The sequence below is a fragment of the Geotrypetes seraphini genome, chromosome 2 (assembly GCF_902459505.1).
Source record: "Geotrypetes seraphini chromosome 2, aGeoSer1.1, whole genome shotgun sequence".
In the NCBI taxonomy this organism is placed as follows: domain Eukaryota; kingdom Metazoa; phylum Chordata; class Amphibia; order Gymnophiona; family Dermophiidae; genus Geotrypetes; species Geotrypetes seraphini.
Window position 1 is genome coordinate 420,910,457 of NC_047085.1, and position 21,739 is coordinate 420,932,195.

The 21,739-nt window shown below is 42.6% G+C and overlaps 1 protein-coding gene across 6 annotated transcripts in view; it reads left to right on the plus strand.

Moving 5' to 3' along the window:
* The window catches only part of FAM133B (family with sequence similarity 133 member B), an 89,046-nt gene that overhangs the window by 34,834 nt on the left and 32,473 nt on the right, over positions 1–21,739 (plus strand). For 5 of the 6 annotated variants that reach the window (XM_033931134.1, XM_033931137.1, XM_033931135.1 and 2 more), the window contains 2 exons: positions 5,797–5,889; positions 12,429–12,479. In XM_033931134.1, coding sequence (XP_033787025.1) covers positions 5,797–5,889; positions 12,429–12,479 — 144 coding nt within the window. Of the gene's footprint in view, positions 1–5,796; positions 5,890–12,428; positions 12,480–12,678; positions 12,748–21,739 lie in introns of all 6 variants that reach the window. The other variant, XR_004538129.1, reaches the window with a different exon arrangement.

A 21,739-nucleotide genomic window follows, 5' to 3' on the forward strand; every position in this document is an offset into this window, starting at 1 on the left:
GACAGTTATTGTCCAAAAGCATCCTGGAACAAGAATGTTTTTAACATGATTTAAATTGATTTAATGCGGATTCGATGGGTTAGTGATTGGGCAACGAATTCCAGAGAGAGGGTGCAGTGACAGTGAAATTATTAGATCTCAATATGTTGATTGACTTTAAAGATGGTACAGCAAGGAGATTCTGTGACAGAATGAAGCAATTTAGAATGACTATAAGGGATTAAGAGTCTGTCAATGAACTTTGGTTGATTGCTCGAGCATATTTTAAAAGTTAAAAGTAGGATTTTGTAGCTGATTCTATGTTCAATGGGTAACCAGTATGCATTGAATAAAAGAGGTGAGACATAATCGTATTTTTTTTGCATTTAAGATAATTTTGATGGCTGTGTTCTGCACGATCTGAAGGCGTCTTATTTCCTTTTTTGTTATGCCCTTATAAAGGGCGTTACAGTAATCTATGCAGGAAACTTACCAGAGAGTGGATCAATGTATTCAAGGAGGCTGGTTCCAGTAGTTTTGAAAGAGAACAAATCATTCTAAGATGATGAAAGCATTTCTGGACAACTGTGCTAATATGATAGTGGTAGGAAAATTTACTGTCAAAGGTGACTCCTAAAAACTTTAAAGTGGGTACAATTTTAATTGGTAGAGATTCAAGTTTCAAGGGGGCCTGAAGGGTTAATCCATCTTTGAAAGGAAAGATCATTAATTTTGATTTATTGATATTAAGGGACAACCTATTTGTGTCCAACCATGTTTTGATTTTTTCTAGTTTCTGGTTAATGGATACTACTTCTCTGGGTTATTAAGATCGATGGGGTGGATTAACTGCATATTGTCAGCGTATGCAAATGTGTAAAGCCAATGGACTGGCCCACAGTTAGAAGAGGGGACATGAAGATATTAAAAAGCAACAGCAATAAGATGGAACCTTGTGGAATTCCATGCTTATGTGTGAAAGACTCAGATGATGTACCGTTAAAAATGACCTTAGATGATCTTTTTGAGAAAAAAAGAAATGAAGCAGTCCATAACTTGACCTGTTATACCAATTTCATGAAGACATGTTAATAGCAGATTATGATCAATGGTATCAAATGAAGAGGAGAGATCTAAGGAAATGAGCAGACATGACTGATGATGATCAAGATGGTAGAATATTTTTATAGTTAGGCCTATGAGTGAAAGTTCAGTAGAATGGTGGTGATGGAAGCCAGTTTGGTTAGGATGTAAAACCTTTGTTTTTTCCGTGAAATCAGAGATTTGATGCAAGACAATTTTTTCAGTAAGCTTAGCCAGGAAAGGTATGTTAGCTATAGGCCGATAGTTTGAAATGTCTTGGATGCTAATTTTGTTGTCCTTGATGATTGGATAAATGATTGATTGTTTCCAGATTTTGGGTAGGAATCCAGATATTAAACTGGATCTAATGTAGGGACCAAAAATAGAAAAGAATCGTTTCAGGAAGAAAGGTGGAATAACTTCCGTGCTAGTCCCTTTTATATTAAGTGAGTTAAGGCATCTTTGAATTTCCTGCAAAATTGAGAGAATGAACCTAGAGCATTTAGAGAAGTACAGATTTGTTAAAGTGTTTGTATCAATGAAATCTTTTGGATTGAAAGAAGTAAGATTATTATTGCTGTGGCCTATCTGCAGGAAAGAATCTCGGTAATTCTTTGGACTTTATCAATAAAGTAAGTGGTGAGAGTTTGAGCCGATGGTGTTTGGTTGATCTTATTTCTTTCTTTTTTCTTTGTTGTAAGAGATTTGACTATTGCATATAATGTTGAAGTATTCAGACAGGTCGGACCTGTTTGGGGCCGCCGCGGGAGCGGACTGCTGGGCAGGATGGACCTATGGTCTGACCCGGCGGAGGCACTGCTTATGTTCTTATGATTTTGGACCTATAGTATGCGGCATGTTCGTTAAATTTATTGAGATTGGTGAGCGTTTTGTTGTGCCTCCATTTTTGCTCAAGAGAGCGCAGTTGTTTTTTAATTAGGGTCAAGTTTGCTGAATACCAAGGATTTTTAAGTTTACGAGGGGGAATCGTGAGAATTGTAACAGTAACTAAAGAATCTAAAAGTTTGGTATTATCCTGATTCCATACAGAGATTTTGTCATCGATAGTAAGGCTGGACATGTCTTCTAAGTTGAGGTTGAAATTAGACATTTGGGACCACCTCGATTGACATGTTTGACAACTGAATTCACCACCACACACCCGTCACAACTATCAGATGCACTACAGTCTGCATGACTCCAGATACTTCTAGAAACCATCCAGCATCTTATTGTGTCACTCTCACAGCGTCTGGCTGCCACCATGCTGCCTGGTGCAGTTATTCTGAATATAAGTGGGTGGTCATAATAATGTGACTCGCTTGTGTATTTATTTAGCTATTTATAGTCCACATTATCTAAATATTCACAATAAAACATTATTAAAACAGTAATCTAATACATTCAACATCATAAAAATCTACAAAAACATCAGATAATTTTTCTAAAATGTGTCATTCTAGAGAATGGTTTTATATTTATGATATATAAAAATTAATAAATGAAAGAAAAAGAAATAAACTAACATAACACACATATTTTCATCTTCCCTCTTAAAATCAGCACTAACAAAAATATTATCAAAGTCCATGTTAATTGCAATATCGCATGCATTTCCTAGACTGATCAGATCCCATTCCAGGTGAAAACAAACTAAATTTCCTTAGCATCTTTGCCAGACCAGTCTGGAACCTTTAGGTTATGCTCATCAACCAGCAGATGGAGACAGAGACTAAAGACTGAAACTCTTCTCTGTAAGGGCACTGTACAGCCTTAGGTCTTTAGTGTCTCCAGCAGAGGGAGGCTGGCAGACCATTTAGCTCCTGAGCCAGCTGGAGGAATGGACCACAGCTGAATAGGGATGCTGAATAGGTTATTCGAACCTCGCTCTAATTTAAAAAAGAAAAAATGGACATTTTAGACTTTTCTGGTAAAGCAAAGGGAATATCTCAGAGGAATCTAAGATCCCACCCCCACCAACAGACTATCACCAATAATAATAAAATGCTAGAGGCGCATGCGCTCTTGAAAATTCGTGAGCGGTGGCGCCATGAGGTGTGCTTCTGTGCCAGTCCTCACGGTGCCTGCGCGTCACTGTGCAGAAGACACCAGCGACTCCTCCCTCCTGCCCCTCTTCAAAGCGGCCTGCTGAGGTTCGCCAGCCGCTGTAGCGATCCTCGCAAGCCGCTCTCCACCTCCGTGCAGAAGAAGGAGTCGCCGTGTCACCTCCCGCCCTCACTCGCCGCTGCTGCCGCTGATCCTCCTCTTCAGTAGCACGTTCCCTCTGACGCACAGGATCGCTTCAGAGGGAACGTGCTACCGAGTTGGAGAGCAGCCTGCGAGGTTCGCTAAAGCCGGCCACTACGATCGCAGGCTGCTTTGGTGAAGAGGAGCAGGCCAGAAGACGCCTGGATGTTGGGAGGGTAAGAAGGGAATCAATACTAGGAGCCAGGGGGAAAGGGAAAGGGGACTGCTTTGGGGGAGGGGTGTGCTGGGGGGAGACAAAAGGGGCCATGGATAGGGAGAGGGAAAGGGAGCTGATTTGGGGGGAGGGGTGTGCTGGGGGGGAGACAGAAGGGGCCATGGAGAGATAGGGAGAGGGAAAGGGGGCTGCTTTGGCGGGAGGTGTGCTAGGGACAGACAGCTTTGCTCTTGGGAGGGGGAGGGAGACAGAAGAGGGCCATGGAGAGACAGTTAGGGAGAGGGAAAGGGGCCTGCTTTGGGGGGGAGGTGTGTCCTGGGGGCAGACAGCTTTGCTCGGGGGGGGGGGGGGAGACAGAAGGATACAGACAGCAGCCAAGGAGAGAGAGAGATAAAGAAACACAGACAGACAGACAGACACATCTATTCTAGCACCCGTTAATGTAACGGGCTTAAAGACTAGTGAGTAATAAAATGGTAGCTCTCAGACTTTTCTTCCAACAATGTGCTCTTAAACTGAAATATAATATGCCTTAATTTGGACAAAATGACTGCACGTGCACCACATAGTAAGCCTCTGTTATTATATCATGGGAGGGGTACAGTAAGGGCTACATACTTACACTAAATAGCAGATATGCAGCCTACCTTAGAAGCCTCTGTCTACTATGGATCTTGCAGCCTCTGTTATTTTGAAAGTTGACCTCTTACTGTGGGTATGTAGTAAGGATCAAATATTTTAGCTGGTTCCACAGGTCCTGCCTTAGAAACTTGTGTCTATGATATGTATCACAGACTCTGTAATTTTGAATATTGACCTTACCATAAAAATATAGTGAGGGGCATTTATTGGCACTAGCTAACAGCTTCAGATGTCTGTTGAAGGCTCCGCTGTCAATGAGAGCAGTCAAGTACACAGCTGTCATTTCTGTGGGGGAAGGGTTATCCTCTTTACAACACAGCATTGACCTAAATTTTTATAGTGGCTAACAGGCCTGAGGTGATGCCATATGCATCTTCAGGAGAGGCCCTGGTGGTGAACTCCAGTTGCTCTTTTGGGCTGTAAGTCAGCGGAGCTTAAGGGGAAACCACTTCTGTTTCAGTAGGTTCTCAGTTGGGTATTGCAGATGCAGACATTTTGTCCAAAATAAGGCATATTCTATTTCAGTTCAAGAGTACATTGTTGGGAGAAAAGTCTAGAGGGTTTTCTTTGCTGGGGGTATAAAAGTCCCAGTTTCAGAATATTTGGATACTGTTCTCTAACGATGGTTGTTTACCAAGCATTCTTGCACAACAAGAGGTATAAAGTGCAGTCACAGTTGTAGCCTGTTGCTTTATTAGATTTCCTTCCATTGAAGATCTCTAGGTCTGTCTCGCAGTGAATCTATAAAATGGAAGAGTGTTAGTTCAGTTCATTTCTGAGGATCATGAAGTAAGCAGGAGCTTGCCCATTCCTCCCTTCTTCCTCCTCAACACTACCTGGTTGCTTTCTTGCCAAGGCAGTTCTGTAGGAAAAGAAGCCGACTGGATGTCTTTCCCATTTGATTAGACACAATCCTGTGTGCTATCCATTCTCTTCTCCTTTACGTTTGACCTCACTCTTATTTTTTTAGGAAGTTTCTGTCTACTGACTGAATTGTCTTAGTTTTCCACTTTTTACCATAATATAATTTCTCTGTTTAATTCTACTCTGAGTATAATTGTGTTGTTTTTCTTGATACTGATTGTAACTGAGGGAAGATAATGTGGGATATAAGGGTCAATAAACAAAATTACATCTAATAATTACTGTTGAGTGCAACTGAGAAGTCAGTCTAATTATGACCGATATAGTAGGAATTCAGAACTCCTTGATTCCAGGAAAGTAGGAACTATCCCCTAGACCTTGATCTTGTAATACTTTAAAAAGTATTGTAAAAATTAAAAAAGGCACAAGTCTTCTTACACAAAAAGAAAATTACATTATTTTGTATTGTGCTACCTTCCTGTACTGAGCTCTGTTGTAATGACTATCCTGGGGCGGGAAACAGATCTCTGTGGAGGCAAAACCCTAGTATTCCATGGTCTGATTACAGCTATTAATGTGGCTTTGCACTATGACCTTTTTCACTTGCTGGAGATGTGGCCTGGTTGCAGTGAGCACATCTTAAAGTGCAGATGTCCTCTTCTGTTTTGCCCTAACTTGCAAAAATATCAAAATTCCCCAGGTTCTCCATTGAGGATAAGGTAAGTCAGTGCAAGCAAGTAAGTGAATTTTACTATACTGAGTGTTTTACACTTGTAATTATTTTTTCTTATAAATATGTCAAATAGGACAAGAAGAAACAAGGAAAAAAGAGAAGGAAAAAAAAGCATTCCCAGAAATCCTCAGAAAGCCCCACTTCTGCTTCTGACTCAGACAGCAAGGTAAGGTTTCTTGCTTCTGTTGCATAGTGGCAGCAAATACACTGTCATTATTCCCACCATATGCCATTAACTGCCCCAGCTGGCAGCTGAGAAGGGGAAGTCCTTGAGGAAGCCGTCATTTTGGCAAAACAAGCTGGACATATGAATCCCCTGGCCAATGGACAAAAAAGCTTTAAGATAAGTTTAAACTAAGTTAAAACTTGCTTAAGCAGTTAATGGTATCTATAAATTATTGTTAGAAAATTTATTTATATAGAAAGGTTGAAGGCTATTGAGGAGGTGGGTGTTTAAATCTTAATGCAATGAGAGTATTTGAGCACTTAAGTGTCACCGCTGAAGCCAACCCGGTCTCAAACACCAGGGAGATATTCTGCTACCTCCAGATGTTCAACTTATTATGCCAAATGAAATTGTAGCCAGCCTTCCATATCCACTTGTTCTACAAATCGGAGGTGACCCAGACAGCAGAGGCAGCAACAAATCCAATCACAGCCTCAACCCAAACAACAGCCTTTTTGACTTCATACTAGAGAGCATTGTCAGTATTTCTGAACCTTTACCTCAGACTCTTTCCATAGGAGGTCGTCACCCACTATGCTCATTGGTGGTATCTGATAATATCTGATCAATGGGTCCTATGAATGGTAATGGACCAAACAGAGTTTGAGAGAAGAAACTTGCCTCAATATGTAACCAACAAACAAGAGAAAAGGCAAGCGAGATGTTGAAATCCACCAACAGTTTCGTTTATTAATGATAAAAGACACAATGTCATTAAAAAGTCCTGACTAGGATCTCAGCTTCGGCATCCAGATGACTAATAGCACTGGAAAGAATTAAAAAAATAAAAAACATGCATCAAGATGCATAAAACGTTATAACCACAGATAATGTTCCATATTTTATGTTGGTTTAATGCATTATCTATAGTTAAAACATTTTATGTATCTTGATGTATGCACTACAAGATGGTTCATTTATTTACATTGATTTATATGGGGTTTTTAAATGGTTTTTTATGTTATTATTTTTTATTCTTTCTAGTGCTATCAGTCCCCTGAGGTGGGATCCTAGTTGGGACTTTTTAATGCCATTGTGTCATTTATCATCAATAAACCTAACTGTTGGTGGATTTGGGCATCTCGCTTGCCTTTTTTCTTGTTTGTTGTTCTATGAGTGGTAATTCAGGGCTATGCCCTTTGTTTTGCTAAAACACCTTCAAACCATACTCCAAAAGAGTCCTCTTTCAACTCCCACCAGAAGACTCTCCTTCACCAAGAGCTCTCGGCCCATCTCCAGCTCATTGCCACAGAACAAGTAACTTTGAAAGAGAGGGGACGAGAGTTTTACTCAAGTATTTTCTCCTACCAAAAAAGTCTTGGTGAAGGAGAAATTTTGCATGATTTCTCTGGGAATCCTGTTACCACTATTAGAGAAGAATGACTGACTCTGTTCTCTATCTCAAAGAAGCTTACACACACATTCCCATCCCACAGGAAATGTCTTTGCTTTCAAATGGGAGCATGCCACTTTTGGTTCAAAGTACTCCCATTTGGACTAGCATTGGCAACCAGAGTATTCACAAAATGCTTACTAGTAGTGCCTGCAATCCTCCGCTCACACAGTTTTCACATGTTCCCCTTCCCCTACCTAGATGATTGATTGATCAAGGCCCCCAACACCTCAAAAGGCGCATCTGGCCATGAATGCAACAGTTGTCTACTAGAACTCCTAGGATTTGCAGTCAACTATGATAAATCACATCTAGAACACACTCAGACTGTAGTTCATTGGAGCCATCTTAGACACAACCAAAACGTGTACCTTTCTGCCTCAGCAGAGACTCGATACTCTACTTCAAATATGTCCTCCTCACCGTCACATAACAGCACATCAAATGCTACTCCCCTTCAGTCACATGGCCTCTGTAACTTCATTTGCTCGCTTACATCTCAGGGAACCTCAATGGGCACTTTCAACCCACTGGTCTCAAGCCACTAGTCTGCTGTCCCAATAGATCAGAGTAGCCTCTCCTCTTCGACAGTCTCTTCAATAGTGGTGATCCCCTCTCTAGGGGCCTTCTATTCCAAGCACCTCTGCATCAAAATATATTAACAGATGCTTCCATGCTCGGATAGGGAACCCATCTCGATGGTCTCCATACCCAAGGCTTCTGGACTCCTCCCCCAAAAGCTTTCCATATCAGTCTCTTTGAGTTTCAGGCATTCGCAATGCTTTGTGCACATTCCAGAATCATCTCCTCAGTCAAGTAGTACCCATTCACATACGGTAGATTAACAAGGTAGCCATGTACTAAGTGAACAAGAAGGGTGAAACAGGATCTCGCTCCATCAAGAAACAGTCAAAATCTTCTCCTGGGTGATACCTCACAACATTTTCCGGAAATCAGTTTATCTAGCAGGAAACCAGAATATCTTAGCAGAAAAGCTGAGCAGAATTCTATAGCCACATGAGGGGTCACTCAACGCCACCACCTTACATCAGATATTTGCAGATTGGGGAATCTTTTGCAGAAGTGGATATTTTTACTTCCCCCTGCAATCAAGAGGATGTTTCAGCACATTCAGTCCTTTTGGGGGGGCCTGCCAGGGTGGGGGTCGCGACTCCTCCAGAGGCTCCTCCTCTGCCCGTCCAGCCCAATGACTCGTTGCGGGTCCTTCCCCCAGTTCCAGTCAGAGCCCAGTTGCGGGAGTTTTACCGGGAATGGGCCGAGATCACAGATTTGGAAAGGTTATGCTCTGGAATTTTCCTGACCTTGGCCAGATCATTTCCTCTCCTCTCCTTGTCAGGCAACTTGGAAGAAGAGGGCTTTTCGACAAACGCTGCTCAGGTTGTGTTGGACCTCAAGGCAATAGTACCAGTACCGCCTCAGGAGATTCACATTAGCAGGTACTCCATTTGCTTCATGGTGCCCAAAAAAGAGGGGTCTTTTCTGCCCATTTTGGATCTAAAAGGTGTCAACAGAGTTCTCCGGATTCCATCTTTTTGCATGGAAACTTTGAAATCCGTAATTCTTGCTGTCCAGTCTTGGGAATTTCTGACTTCTTTCCGACCTGATGGAGGCCTATTTGCATGTCTGATTCGGGCCTCCCATCAACGATTCCTTTGCTTTGTGATTTTGGGAGAGCATTATCAGTTTTGTGCACTTCCTTTTGGTCTAGCCACGGACTTTCACCAAGATTATTGGTACACCCTTATTTGGAAGACTGGTTGGTTCGAGCAAAGTCGTTTCAGGAGAGCTCCCGATTTACGATTCGGATTGTGGAGTTTCTGCAGTCCCTGGGCTAGGTGGTCAGTCTGTTCAAGAACCAGTTGGCTCTGTCTCAGCACTTGGAGTATCTTGGCATTCTTTTCGACAACCCGCTTACGGATTTTCCTTCCAGAGGCCCAGGTGTGCAAATTGCAGATTTAGATTCGCTCCTTGATGGATTGCTGATGTCCACGGGCACAGGACTTTCTGCAGGTCTTAGCGGCCTCCCTGGAAGTTGTCACCACAGATTCACGATCTGGATTCTCCTGTCCCTCTTCGGGGATCAGTTCGTCACAGCCTGCGCTGGTGGCTTCATTCTTCCAATCTGACTCAGGTAGTGAGTGTCGATGAGCCCCAGTGGACAGTGCTTCTCACAGACACCAGTCTCCTTAGTGGGGGAGCTCAGTGGCTCAGGGCAGCTAGTTGCCAGTGGAGGCATCCTGACGATCAGTATTCTGGAGACAAGAGCCTTTCCTGCTACGATTAGTGGAATTCCAGTCCTTGCTGGAGGGCAAGTCAGTTCAAGTTCTCTCACACGATGCCACATTGGTCACCTATGTCAATCGTCAGGGAGGGCATGATCATTTTTTTTGTCCTCTTAGCGAGCCCGCTTAAGGGGGATGGTGCTTCCAAGGCTACCATTGCGCAAAGGATCAAGAAGGCTATCACTTCGGCGTACCTCCTTTAAGAGAAATCTGTTCTGGAATTTCTCAAAACTCATTCTACTTGGAGTCAAGCAGCTTCTTGGGCTGAGTCTTCTCTTATACCTCCAGAGGATATCTGTAAAGCTGCGGTTTGGTCTTCTCTTCATTCCTTTGTTCGTCACTACCGTGTGGACATTCAGGCACGCCGGGGTGCAGTGTTCGGTGAGTGTGTTCTTGTGGCGGCCTGTTTTGGTACATCCCATACGCTTCTGTGCCAGTCTGGAGGGACACTAAAGAAGGAGAAATTAGGTCCTTACCTGCTAATTTTCTTTCTTTTAAATCCCCAGACCAGCACAGAGCCCGCCCTATCATTTTTTCGGTGTTTTTTCACGGAATACGCTTTTAAAAGAATTTTAAATCATTCAAGATTAGATTCCATTTGAATGTCATTTGTAAGAGCATGCTAGAGTTATGGACCATTGACTGAAAAGATACGGACACGGATAGATGCGTATGTAATATGTCTATTAAATGGAATTATAAGAAGATTCTGTTGAAGAGAATGACGTGTACGAGATTGTGAATAGGGAATTAGATAGTTTTGTATATAAGAAGGGATCGATTAACTCGTGTTTTATAGACTAAAAGTAGGATCTTATATGTTATACGGTATTTTATAGGCAACCAGTGTGCTGATTTCAGTAATGGACTAACATCGAGACTACAGAAAAGTCTGGAGGGACAAGCAGTTTGAGTCTTCTCAGACAATGCTACAACGGTAGCATATGTCAATTGCTAGAGATACATCAAGAGTGCCCAACTGAATCTGAAAGCTCGCTTACTGTTCAGGTGGTAAGCAGTGTAATGCGCTAACCCCGCCTTAGGTGCCCAGGAATAATGATAATTGTACAAATATTTCCAGTCACATATTCATTAAAATTTAACAGAAATCTTGATTCAAAAGGCATTTGTACAATGGAGCCACATACAATCAAGCATGAAACATGCACCTCTCTTGAAACAATATGGGCTCAGAGAACCACTTCCACTCGGTTCACTTATATACTTTTGCAGTGACTAGTATGACATCGCTTCTCATCAACCAATCAGCCAACAGAGGCCGTCCTTAGGTTTGAACAAAGAAAATCCTTTTTACCCAGATGCAGCAAGACCCAGACAACAGCAACAATCATGATGCCAATCGCAGTAATGTTTAGCGTTTATTGTGTTTTCAGTGCAGAACAGAATTATAGTTTTCCCTTTTCTATATGGGGCTATCGCCAGCTTTGGTATGTTTGTTAATTAAAATTTTGATATCCTGCCGAAGCTTACAACAGTTCTCAGCAGCTAACAATTAAAATCAAATACATGGGAAAAAAAAGGAACTCCATAAAATACAGGAAAGACCTATTCTATCACTCAAGAAAAGAGAGTGGGGGAAAAAGCCCCTCATGTATCTCTATTTTAACCTACATAATATAAAGAAAAATATCTTATTAATATATATGATCATTCTGAGGAATGTCAAAACCAAAAGCTAAATGAAAAAAAAAATGTTTTTAAAAGGGTCTTAAGTTTTAAAATTCAGCTCAAGATATATATCCTTTGGAAGTTTGTGCTAAATAAAAAAAAAAAGAAGCTCTGTGTCAAGTACAAACAGAAGGGGGCAAGCAGAGCCTTCTAGTGAAGGAGGAGGGAGTCAAAAGATGGAGTGGAATATTACCTGTCTGTCCTGGGATTTGTTGAGGTCTGGTTAGCATTTTAAATGCCTATGTTTTTCAACCAGTCTGGTTTTCTGAATAGGCAAAATGAATATTATAAACTGTGTGTTATGCCACAAGAAGGGAAGCCAGAGGCATAAACAACTATAAAGCTTATGTGATGAGGAAACAAATTTATTCAAGGACCTGACACGGACTGTGTTTTAGTAACCTTACCTGTGTCAGGGGCTTTATATTTGTTTATACATCTTACTTCTCTTCTTGTGGCCAACTGTGTTCTTTTCTGGCATTTTCCTGTGTTTGATTTTCTTTTGCTTGTTGACTAGGCACAATGAATATGCATAAAGTAAATTTATGTGTGCTCGCTCCAATATATTCAACTATCTCAGGGCTATTCATTTTTGAATCTTAAAAACCAGACCAGTTAGGTGCTTCCTGCTGGAGCAGGGATTTGCTGCTATGAAAATCCTTCCCTGGACTGATAAGATATTGCTTTTGAAACAGTCCTTAGTTTAACTAGACCTACTATTTGAGGTTGCATATTTATTAGGATCTCGGGACAGGAAGCATCTAGAAAATTGGTTCTCAACCCTATCCTAGGGGACCCCCAGCCAGTTGGGTTTTCAAGATATCCCTAATGAATATGCATAAAACATATTTGCATGCCTGTCTCCTCTGTTATATGCAAATCTCTCTCATGCATATTCATTAGGGATATCTTGAAAACCCAGCTGGCTGGGAGTCCCCTAGGATAGTGTTGAGAACCACTGTTCTAGAAGAAGATGGAAAGTTATAGAGAGAAGGTGAATTAGCAATGAATAGTTATCTTGGCAGTCATTCAGTGCTGCATCTCATATCTGTGTTGAAAGTTTGGAGTGTGTTTTGACATTCCATTTTATTTAGGACAGTTCCAGAAAGAAAAAGAAGCCAAAAGAAGAACAAGACAGAGCAAAGGTATTGTACTTGTGCCTGTTTCTATGATACACAGCAATTTTGAGTCCAAGAATAAAATATACACAGATAAGCAGTTTCATCTGCCTGTATCTTTTAAGTAAACATACCATTCTTTTAACTGATATTAAAATAACTCATGACTCTCTCTTCCTGGTAGCTTTTTTGAAAACTTGTTTGGAAAAATTTTTGTTGATTTCAGTTCCTCTCTGGGCAGTGGCTGTTGTCTGAAGTGGGACTTTCTAATGTGTGATTTCACATGCTGAAGAAGGTTAGACATCTTTTTCATCACTGTCATTTTTCTATCTTAGTTCAATCAATTATATTATCTCATCTTGATTACTGTAACGCTATCTACCTAGGCATTACAAAAATTTGTCTTTATAGATTACAATTAATTCAGAATACTGCTGTGAAGCTGATCTTTGGAAAACGTAAATTTGACTATGTGACCCCTTTGCTTCAGAGTCTTCATTGGCTCCTGGTTTATTTTAGAATTCAATTTAAATGCACTTGTATTTCTTTTAAAATTCTATATGGTATCTTTAATCCTCTTATTCCTTTATTTTGGAATGTTTACCGATTCTCCTTTGCAAAAGGTATACCAACAATTTAAACTCTCCCTTCCTTCAAAAAAGGGATTAAAGGAGTCAAGATCTTCAGTCAATCTTTGGTTTTTAAATTCTCTCAACTGGAATTATCTCCCCTTTTTTTTTTTCAAGGAGTTTCAGTTTTTTTCAATTTTTCTGTAAATCTTTAAAAACTACTTAATATGTTTGCCAAACATTTTGAAAATTAATTCTTTTGAAGTTTTGCTATTATCTTCTATTTATCATTTGTAAATCATTCCCTGTTTATTTAATTGCTGTAAACCGAGTTGAGCCTTCTCAGAATGATGACTCAGTATACAAAGTTAAGCTTTAGTTTAGTTTAGGTTCTGGTTATCTGGAACACCTTACTTTCATTGTCTAGCTGGTAGTATATTCACAGAGCTATCTTTTCTCACAAGTAGCTTTTGTTTTCTCATCATTCTATTACCTGGGGATGAAGTTCATAAGCGTAGCAACATTTGTGAAGGTGAAGCAACATAAGCACTGGCATATTAGATGCAAATTATTGATAAAGAAGGCTAAAAAAGAATATGAAGAAAAACTTGCCACAGGCAAAAATTCACAGTAACAACTTTTTCAGGTACATCAGAAGCAGAAAGACCATGAGGGAATTCATGAGTCCGTTAGATCATCAAGTTGCAAAAGGGGAATGCATTGCCAAAGGTTGTGGTAAGAGCAGATAGCGTAGCTGGTTTTGTTTGGACAATTTCCTAGAGGAAAAGTCCATAGTCTGTTATTGAAAAAGGCATTAGGGAAGCCACTGCTTGCCCTGAATTGGTAACATGGAATGTTGCTACTCTTTGGGTTTTGGCCAGGTACTTGTGACCTGGATTGGCCACCGTGAGAACAGACTAATCGGTTTGATGGACCTTTGGTCTGACCCAGTAAGGCTGCTATTATGTTCTTATTGCAAATGGACTGAATGAATTCTATGTTTCGATCTTTACGGAAGAAGATGTAAGATGGTTTTCAAAGGTGACAATGTGGAGGAACTGAAAGAAATCTCAGTCAACCTAGAAGACTTACTGAGCCAAATCGATAAGTTAAAGAGAGAGAAATCACCTGGTTCGAATGGTATACACCCCAGGATACTGAAAGGACTCAGATGTGAAATTGCTGATCTTCTGTTAGTGATCTAACCTGTCATTAAAATTGTCCATAGTCTAATCTGAAGATTAGAGGGTGCCAGTGTTCCAGTGGAGATCCAGGAAATTATAGACTGGTAAGCCTGACTTAAGTTCTGAGCAAGGTAGTGGAAACTATTATTAAAAAAAAAAAATTATGGAACAGATAGACAGACATGGTTTAATGGGTCAGAGTTAGCATGAGTTCAGCCAAGGGATGTCTTGCCTTACCAACTTGCTTAATTTATTTGAAAGTGTTAATAAACGTGGATAAAGGTAAGCCAGTGGATGTAGTGTATCTAGATTTTCAGAAAGCGTTAAAAAATGTTCCCTATGAGAGACTCCTGAGAAAATTAAAGAGTCATGGAATAGGAGGCAATGTATAGAGAATCTCAGAGAGGGTGGGAGCCAGAAAGCCTTGAGCATTGGTAGATGCTCAAGGCCCCGCAGCAGCCGAGCATGGATCATCGGCAGCCTCTTTCGGCACCAGCATGCATATGTCCTGTGGGTTGGTGTGTGCCGGTGTCCACTGCAGGTATGAGTTTGGCGGGGGAGTGAAGCCGTTTCCTGGGGTGGGGTGAAGCCAATGGCCTTGAGCGGGGAGGGGGTGAAGCGAGGAGGTGAAGCAAGCAGCGCCAGTGGGGGGGGGCTGTTTTTGCAATGTGCCACAGGGGGAGAGGAGCCGATTCCCAGGGTGAGGTAAAGCCAGCAGCGCCAGTCTTTTTGGGATGTAGAACGAATCATCTGAGTTTCCCTTATTTTCTATGGGGAGAGTTTCACCCCACCCCGGGAACCAGCTTCTCTCCCCCCGCGGCACATTACAAAAACAGCAGAACCCTCCGAGGCCACTGTCGAGTTGCTTTGATATACAAGCGCTTTGGTTTACAAGCATGCTTTTGGAACTAATTATGCTTGCAAACCAAGGTACCACTGTACTTCAAAAGGAGTGACATGATGGAGCTTTTGTATATTGACTAAATGTCTTGCATTTTGTGCTTTGGCCTTAAGAAATTGCCTCCCTCCCACAAAAAGCTCCTACCAAAATAATAATCTGTAAATCATTAGCAAATATACAATGCATTGAATAGTAATCAGGTACTCTTAAGCATTTCCCTATCTGTCCCAGTGGGCTCATAATCTAACTATGGTACCTGGAACAATGGAAGGTAATTAGCTAAATTGGTGCGAAAAAAAAATCATTTGAAAACAAAACACTACCAGTGCAAAGGGTACAGTAGTCTGGACCATAGGTTTTTCCCCCACTTGCAGAAGGTTTCAAACACAATTTCTTCAGCTCCACCTCCTTGTGTCACTGGGCAGTTCTCTTCTCACCCAGTTTCTCCTTTTGTAAGTGGGTTGTGAAGGTGTGTTTTTTCTGTTCTGCATATGATTTGTTATTTTTGATTATTTTTATTCATTTATTTGAGGTTTTCTAGTGCTCAAGGGATTCCCAGTGTTCCTGGGAGCCTCTCTACTAGAGATCCAAAGGCCTCTACTCTATCCTCATCCTTCTTGATCTGTTTGTTGCCTTTGATATTGTTGATCATCATACTCCTTGATATGCTGTCCTTGTTGGGATTTCAGGGTTCTTGCCTCTCCTGGGTTTCTTCCTATCTCTCCCATCGCACCTCCTCCACAACCGTCCCGCTATCGATTGTTGTACCTTAAGGCTCTGTTCTGTGACCGCTCCTTTTCTCAATCTACACTTGCTCACTTGGAGCGCTGATCTCTTCACATGGCTTCCATTATCATCTCTATGCTGACGACTTCTAGATCTACCTCTGTACCAAATATCTCTACTGAAACCCAGACTAGAGTCTCAGCTTGCCTGTCCGACATTGCCACCTGGATGTCTGGCCGCCATCTAAAATTTAATATGGCTAAAACAGAGCTGCTCATTTTCCCACCTAAGCCCACCTCTCTGCTTCCCTCGTTCTCAGTCTCCGTGGACAACACTCTCATTCTTCCTGTTTCATCTTTGACTCCTCTCTCTCCTTCACTGCCCATATACAACATATTGCTAAAATCTGCCGCTTCTTCCTTTATAATATTGCCAAAATCTGACCCTTCCTTTCTGAGCATACTATCAAAACACTTATCCACGCTCTTATCACCTCATGCTTAGATTACTGCAACTCGCTACTCTCAGGCCTTCCACTTAGCCATCTCACTCCCCTCCAATCTGTCCAGAATTTGGCTGCACGACTTATATTCTGAGAGAGCCGCTATACTCACGTTACCCCTCTCCTAAAGTCACTTCATTGGCTTCCCATCCGTATCAGATTACAATTCAAACTCCTCTACTTACCTACAAATGCACTCACTCAGCTGCCCCTTATTCTCTCTTCCCCCCATGAGTTCCGCTCAGCTGCTAAGTCCCTCCTATCTGTGCCCTTCTCTTCAACTGCCAACTTCAGACTCCATCTTTCTACCTTGTTGCGCCATATGCTTGGAACAAGCTTCCCGAATCCCTACGGTGGGCTCCGTCTCTGACAGTGTTCAAGGCCCAGTTAAAAGCCCACATGCGTTCAACTCCTAACTCCTTTCACCTTGGGTTCTGCATCCCCAACTCTGTATGTCGTGTCTGTCAGTCTGTCCAAGTTAGATTGTAAGCTCTTCTGAGCAGGGACTGTCTATAAATATCAAAAAGTACAGCGCTGTGTATGCCTTTTAGCACTATATAAGTGATAAGTAGTAGAGCTGCATGGGAATAGGGATGACAGGGATCCCATCGGGGGACGCACTCTGGGGTCACAGGGATCCTGCAGAGACCACCCTCGGGGTTGTGGGGATCCTGCGGGTTTGGAAGCACCTTAAGGAGCTCAAATAACTTAGTGCGCCTCCTTTTCCTGCCCTCCATCCACACTTGCTCCTCTACAAAGCAGCATGTAGTGTTCCCATCACACCACCCGTAGCCAATCTGAAAGCCTTCCCTCTGATGTCAGAGCTGACGTTAAAGGGAAGGATTTGGGTCAGCCACCTGCAGTGTGCAGGCCCTATGAAGAAGTGCAGCTGGAAAGTATGAAGGAGGCAGCCGACCTGGATGGCTCTGGTACGGTCTTTTATGGGAGGGTGACACTGAAGTAGTTGGGCCACAGAAAGAGGGAGGGAGCGCGCGCGTTGGACCAAGGAAAGGAGAGAGGGGGACATGAACTTGGGATAAAGGAAGGAGTACGTTAGAACATGGGAGGAACCCAAACCTGGAACACAAACTTGAGACAGAGAAAGGAGAGAGAGGAAGGGTACAAACTTGGGACATAGAATGAAGGGAGGGAGGGAAAGAGACGCTGAGGTGGGGAAGGAAATAGAAAGGGAGAATTGTTGGACATGAGTGTGTGAGTGAGAGGGAAAGAGATGGTACACATGGGAAAGGAAGAAAGAGTAGAATTGGGCATAGAGAGGGAGAAGAATGCGGTAGAAAGATGAGAGGGAGAAATTTTGGATATGGTGGTGGAGAGGGAACAGTGGCACAGATTGAAAAGGATGCAAGAGGGAGGAATGTGATATGGTGCTGGAGAGGGAAAAATGTTAGATGTGGCAGTAGAGGGGATGAGAGAGATACACCCTAAATCAATCTCTATATTTCCCAGTTCCCTTTTGCAGCAAGGGAGGGAATGAGAGAAAGAGATGTTGGACAGTAAGAGAGAGAGGAAGACATATTGCACATGGGGGTGGAGGGGAGAGAAAAAAATGCTGTGTAGGAATGGAGAGGGGAAAAAAGGAAGATTGATCCAGGACAGTAGGGAGTAAGGATGCTGTACAATGGAAAGGGAAGCGAGAGGGAGAAATGCTGAACTATGGTAGAAGGAACCAATGGACAGCAGCAGAAGACTGGAGAGCGGAAAAAAAGAGAAACTGGGACCAACTTGATGGAAAAATAAATCTCCAGACAACAAAGATAAAAAAGGAATTTATTGACTGAAATATGCTAGCTTTGGGAAATGTATATAGCAGATGTCTTTGTATTGTGTTCAAAAGACAAGAAAATGCATTTATTGTTTTATTTCTACAGTGCTGCAGTACTTGCTGACCCTTGCGTTAGCTGGTGGGGATCCCCAAGCACCGCCAGCTGAGGACCTCCTTTAAAGATGACCAGAACTCTCACCAAGCACAGCAGTCGCTGGCAGCATCCCAGAGCCACTGAGGTGCCAGCATCTGTGGCTCAGGGATGCTACTGCTGCCTGCAAAGTTTGGCAAAAAGGACCCCCAACCAGAGAAAGTCCTCAGCTGACATAGCTTGGGAGGTCCTCATTAGCTGGAGTATTTATATTTACATTAGAAGCTCTGGCAGAGACCTGTTTACAAAGTATGTATTCTTCCCAATTAATATTTCAAAATTAATAAAGTGTCTTTGTTTATTTGTAAATGGGTCTCTACCAGAGCTTTTAATTCAGTAGCATAATTAAATGAAACAACTATTTGTTTTTTTCAATATTTAAATTTTTATTTCAAGTTTTTCAAATTATACAACGCACAATGAATCTCAAACTGCAGACACAATAACATCAAAATCAACAGCTGCAAGAGATGCTCAAAAGTAAATAATGCCCCTACCGCTCACCAATTCACCCCCCCAAATCCCCCCCCATCCCCTTACAATGCACAGCTACCCGTCTACGCTTTCCCCGCTGAAATCCCCCCTCCCCGACCCTCGCTCCATCCAAGGAGCAGACCAGGCAGAAATAACTATCAAGACTCTACAGAGTGTTCAGTGTATCTCTAATTTTATCCCAGGTAAAAGACCTGGACTGGAATTTGTGACGCCGAGAAGCCACCGATATCTCCATGCGTCCAATAGACAGGAATCTCGTTATCCATGCCGATGTAGATGGAGCTGCAGTATTTTTCCAGTGATTCGCTATAAGACATTTAGCTGCAGCTAGACCCCAGCGCAACAATTTAGTTTGCCAGAGGTGTTCTTTCTCATTATAGAGTCCCAAAAGACACGATTGCGGCGTAACCCCCACCTGAACCCCCAACAGGGTGGACAGGGTATTGGCAACAGCCTTCCAGAACAGTCCAATAGAATCACAGTCCCACCAAATATGTAAAAAAGTACCCACCTGTTTCCCACAACGCCAACAAAGAGCTGGCGTCCCGGGAAACATTTTGTGTAAACGCTCAGGAGTATAGTACCATCTAGTGAGCACTTTGTACGCATTCTCCTGAATCAAAGCACAAGTCGAAGCCCTGGACACCTCCCTGCATATAACTTCCCAGTTCGTAGTAGAAAAGGAAAACTCTATATCCCGTTCCCATTGTTTCTGAAAGGATGGTATAAGTGGCGAATGGCCTCTCCAATATTGATACAACACTGATAAAGGCCGGGGCACTTGCCTAAGCAGCAACCAAAGATTCTCAAAAGATTCCCGTTCGACGCTGAAAGATTTTCCCCATCCCTGGGACTGCAAAAAGTGTCTTATCTGAAAATAAGCCAAATAGTCCCGGTTTGGCAAATCAAATTTCTTCTGGAGCATCCCAAACGGAAAGATCCCTGTAGTCCCTATCAAGTCTCTAAAGACCCTTAATCCCCTTTGGGCCCACCGATGAAAAACCCTGTTATCACTCCCTGCTTGGAATTGGGGCTCAAATTGTATTGAAGCCAGCGATGAGACCAATGCTCCAGTACCCAACTGGGCTCGGGCTCTGGTCCACACCGTGGCCAAATGTTTTACAAATGGATTAGCAATATTTGAAATCCAAGAACGGCTGGATCCAGAGATCCACAACCTATGGTTCAACCTCATACTGTCCCCCTGGTCCTGTTCTAACTGAACCCCACTTTTATGTTCCCCCAGTTCCCAATCCAAAATCAATTTCAATTGGGCCGATTGGTAATACCATTCCAAATTCGGCAGTCCCCTCCCCCCAGCCGATCTATCCGCCCACAACAGAGATTGGGCTAACCTTGGGGATTTACGTTGCCAGATAAAATTACGTAATGTTTTCCCAATCCCCCTCAGCTCCCGAGCTGGGACCTGCACTGGTAATGTCTGGAACAGGAACAGCAACCTTGGTAGCACATTCATCTTTACTAAAGCTATCCTACCCCACCAGGATAACCAAAGTCCATGCCACCGTTGAATGTCAGTCCTAATGCGCTGATAAAGTGGCAGGTAATTCTTCTCATGGATCAGGGTTAGATCCTTAGGGATGTATATGCCTAGATATTTAAGTCCTTGGTGCACCCATCGGAAAGGAAAGGTCCCCCGAATATTCTCAACCTCAGAAGGCGTAAGTGTCAAATTCAAAACTTCTGTTTTATCCAGATTAATTTTGAACCCTGAGAGGCTTCCATACCTCTCAAAAAGCTGCAGAAGATGCGGAAAAGAGACCTCTGGCTGCCCCACATAAAGTAAAATGTCGTCCGCAAACAACGCTACCCGATGTTCAACCCCATTGAGCTCAAACCCACTCAAAGAAGGATGGTTCCGAATACTCAGTGCCAATGGTTCTATAGAAAGAGCAAATAATAGCGGTGAGAGCGGACACCCCTGTCTGGTCCCTCGAAAAATGGGAAAAAAATCGGTATAAGATTGATTTATGCGTAGACAAGCCCGTGGTTTTGCATAAAAAGCCTGGATCCATGCAATGAAAGTCCGACCCAGTCCCATACGATCCAAGACGTCCCAGAGAAATCCCCAAAGAACCCTATCGAAGGCTTTGTCCGCATCCACCGACACCAAGACCGCTTTATCATCCCGTTGACCAACACCCCAGAGTAGATTAAGCGTCCTCCGAATATTATCGCTCACCTGTCTACGTTGTATAAATCCCGCCTGGTCTTGGTGGATTATAGATGGCAAGACTTTCCCCAAACGCAAAGCGAGTACCTTAGCCAATATTTTTGCATCTATGTTCAATAGCGAGATGGGACGATAGGCCCCGCAATTCAAGGGATCCCTCCCCGGTTTTAAAAGTATGGTAACTCCCGCCTCCCCCATAGTAGTCGGCAGGGGTGCTCCCTGTGTTACTCCATTCGCTACCCGTGCCAATAAAGGTCCCAACTGCCCGGAAAACCGTTTATAGAAACATCCAGTATATCCATCAAGTCCCGGTGACTTCCCATTTTTCAACTGATTAATCACTCTCGAAATTTCCGCCACAGCGATCGGTTCTTGTAAATATGCTTTATCTAAGTCCGATAATCTCGGTAACGGAAGGGAATCAAGAAAAGCAGCCTGATCATCTCGATGTGCCATGTCCGGAGCACTATATAGGGAAGAGTAAAATGATAGAAACTCACCCCTAATCTCTGAGTCCGTCACTTTTAGATCGCCCCTCCTGACCCCCCGTATCGATGTTATTGTAGCCCTGTTCTGCTTAATTTTAATATATCTAGCCAAATGAGCACCAGCCTTATTGCTGTGTTCATAAATTTGAATACGAAAACTGGATCGCATCCTATCCAGTTCATCAACCTGGAATTGATATAATTCATCTCTTACCCTCTGCAATTGAATCAAAACCTCGGTCTCCTTTGTGTCCTGATGTACCCGTTCCAACCCTATCAATGTTTGACGTAGCT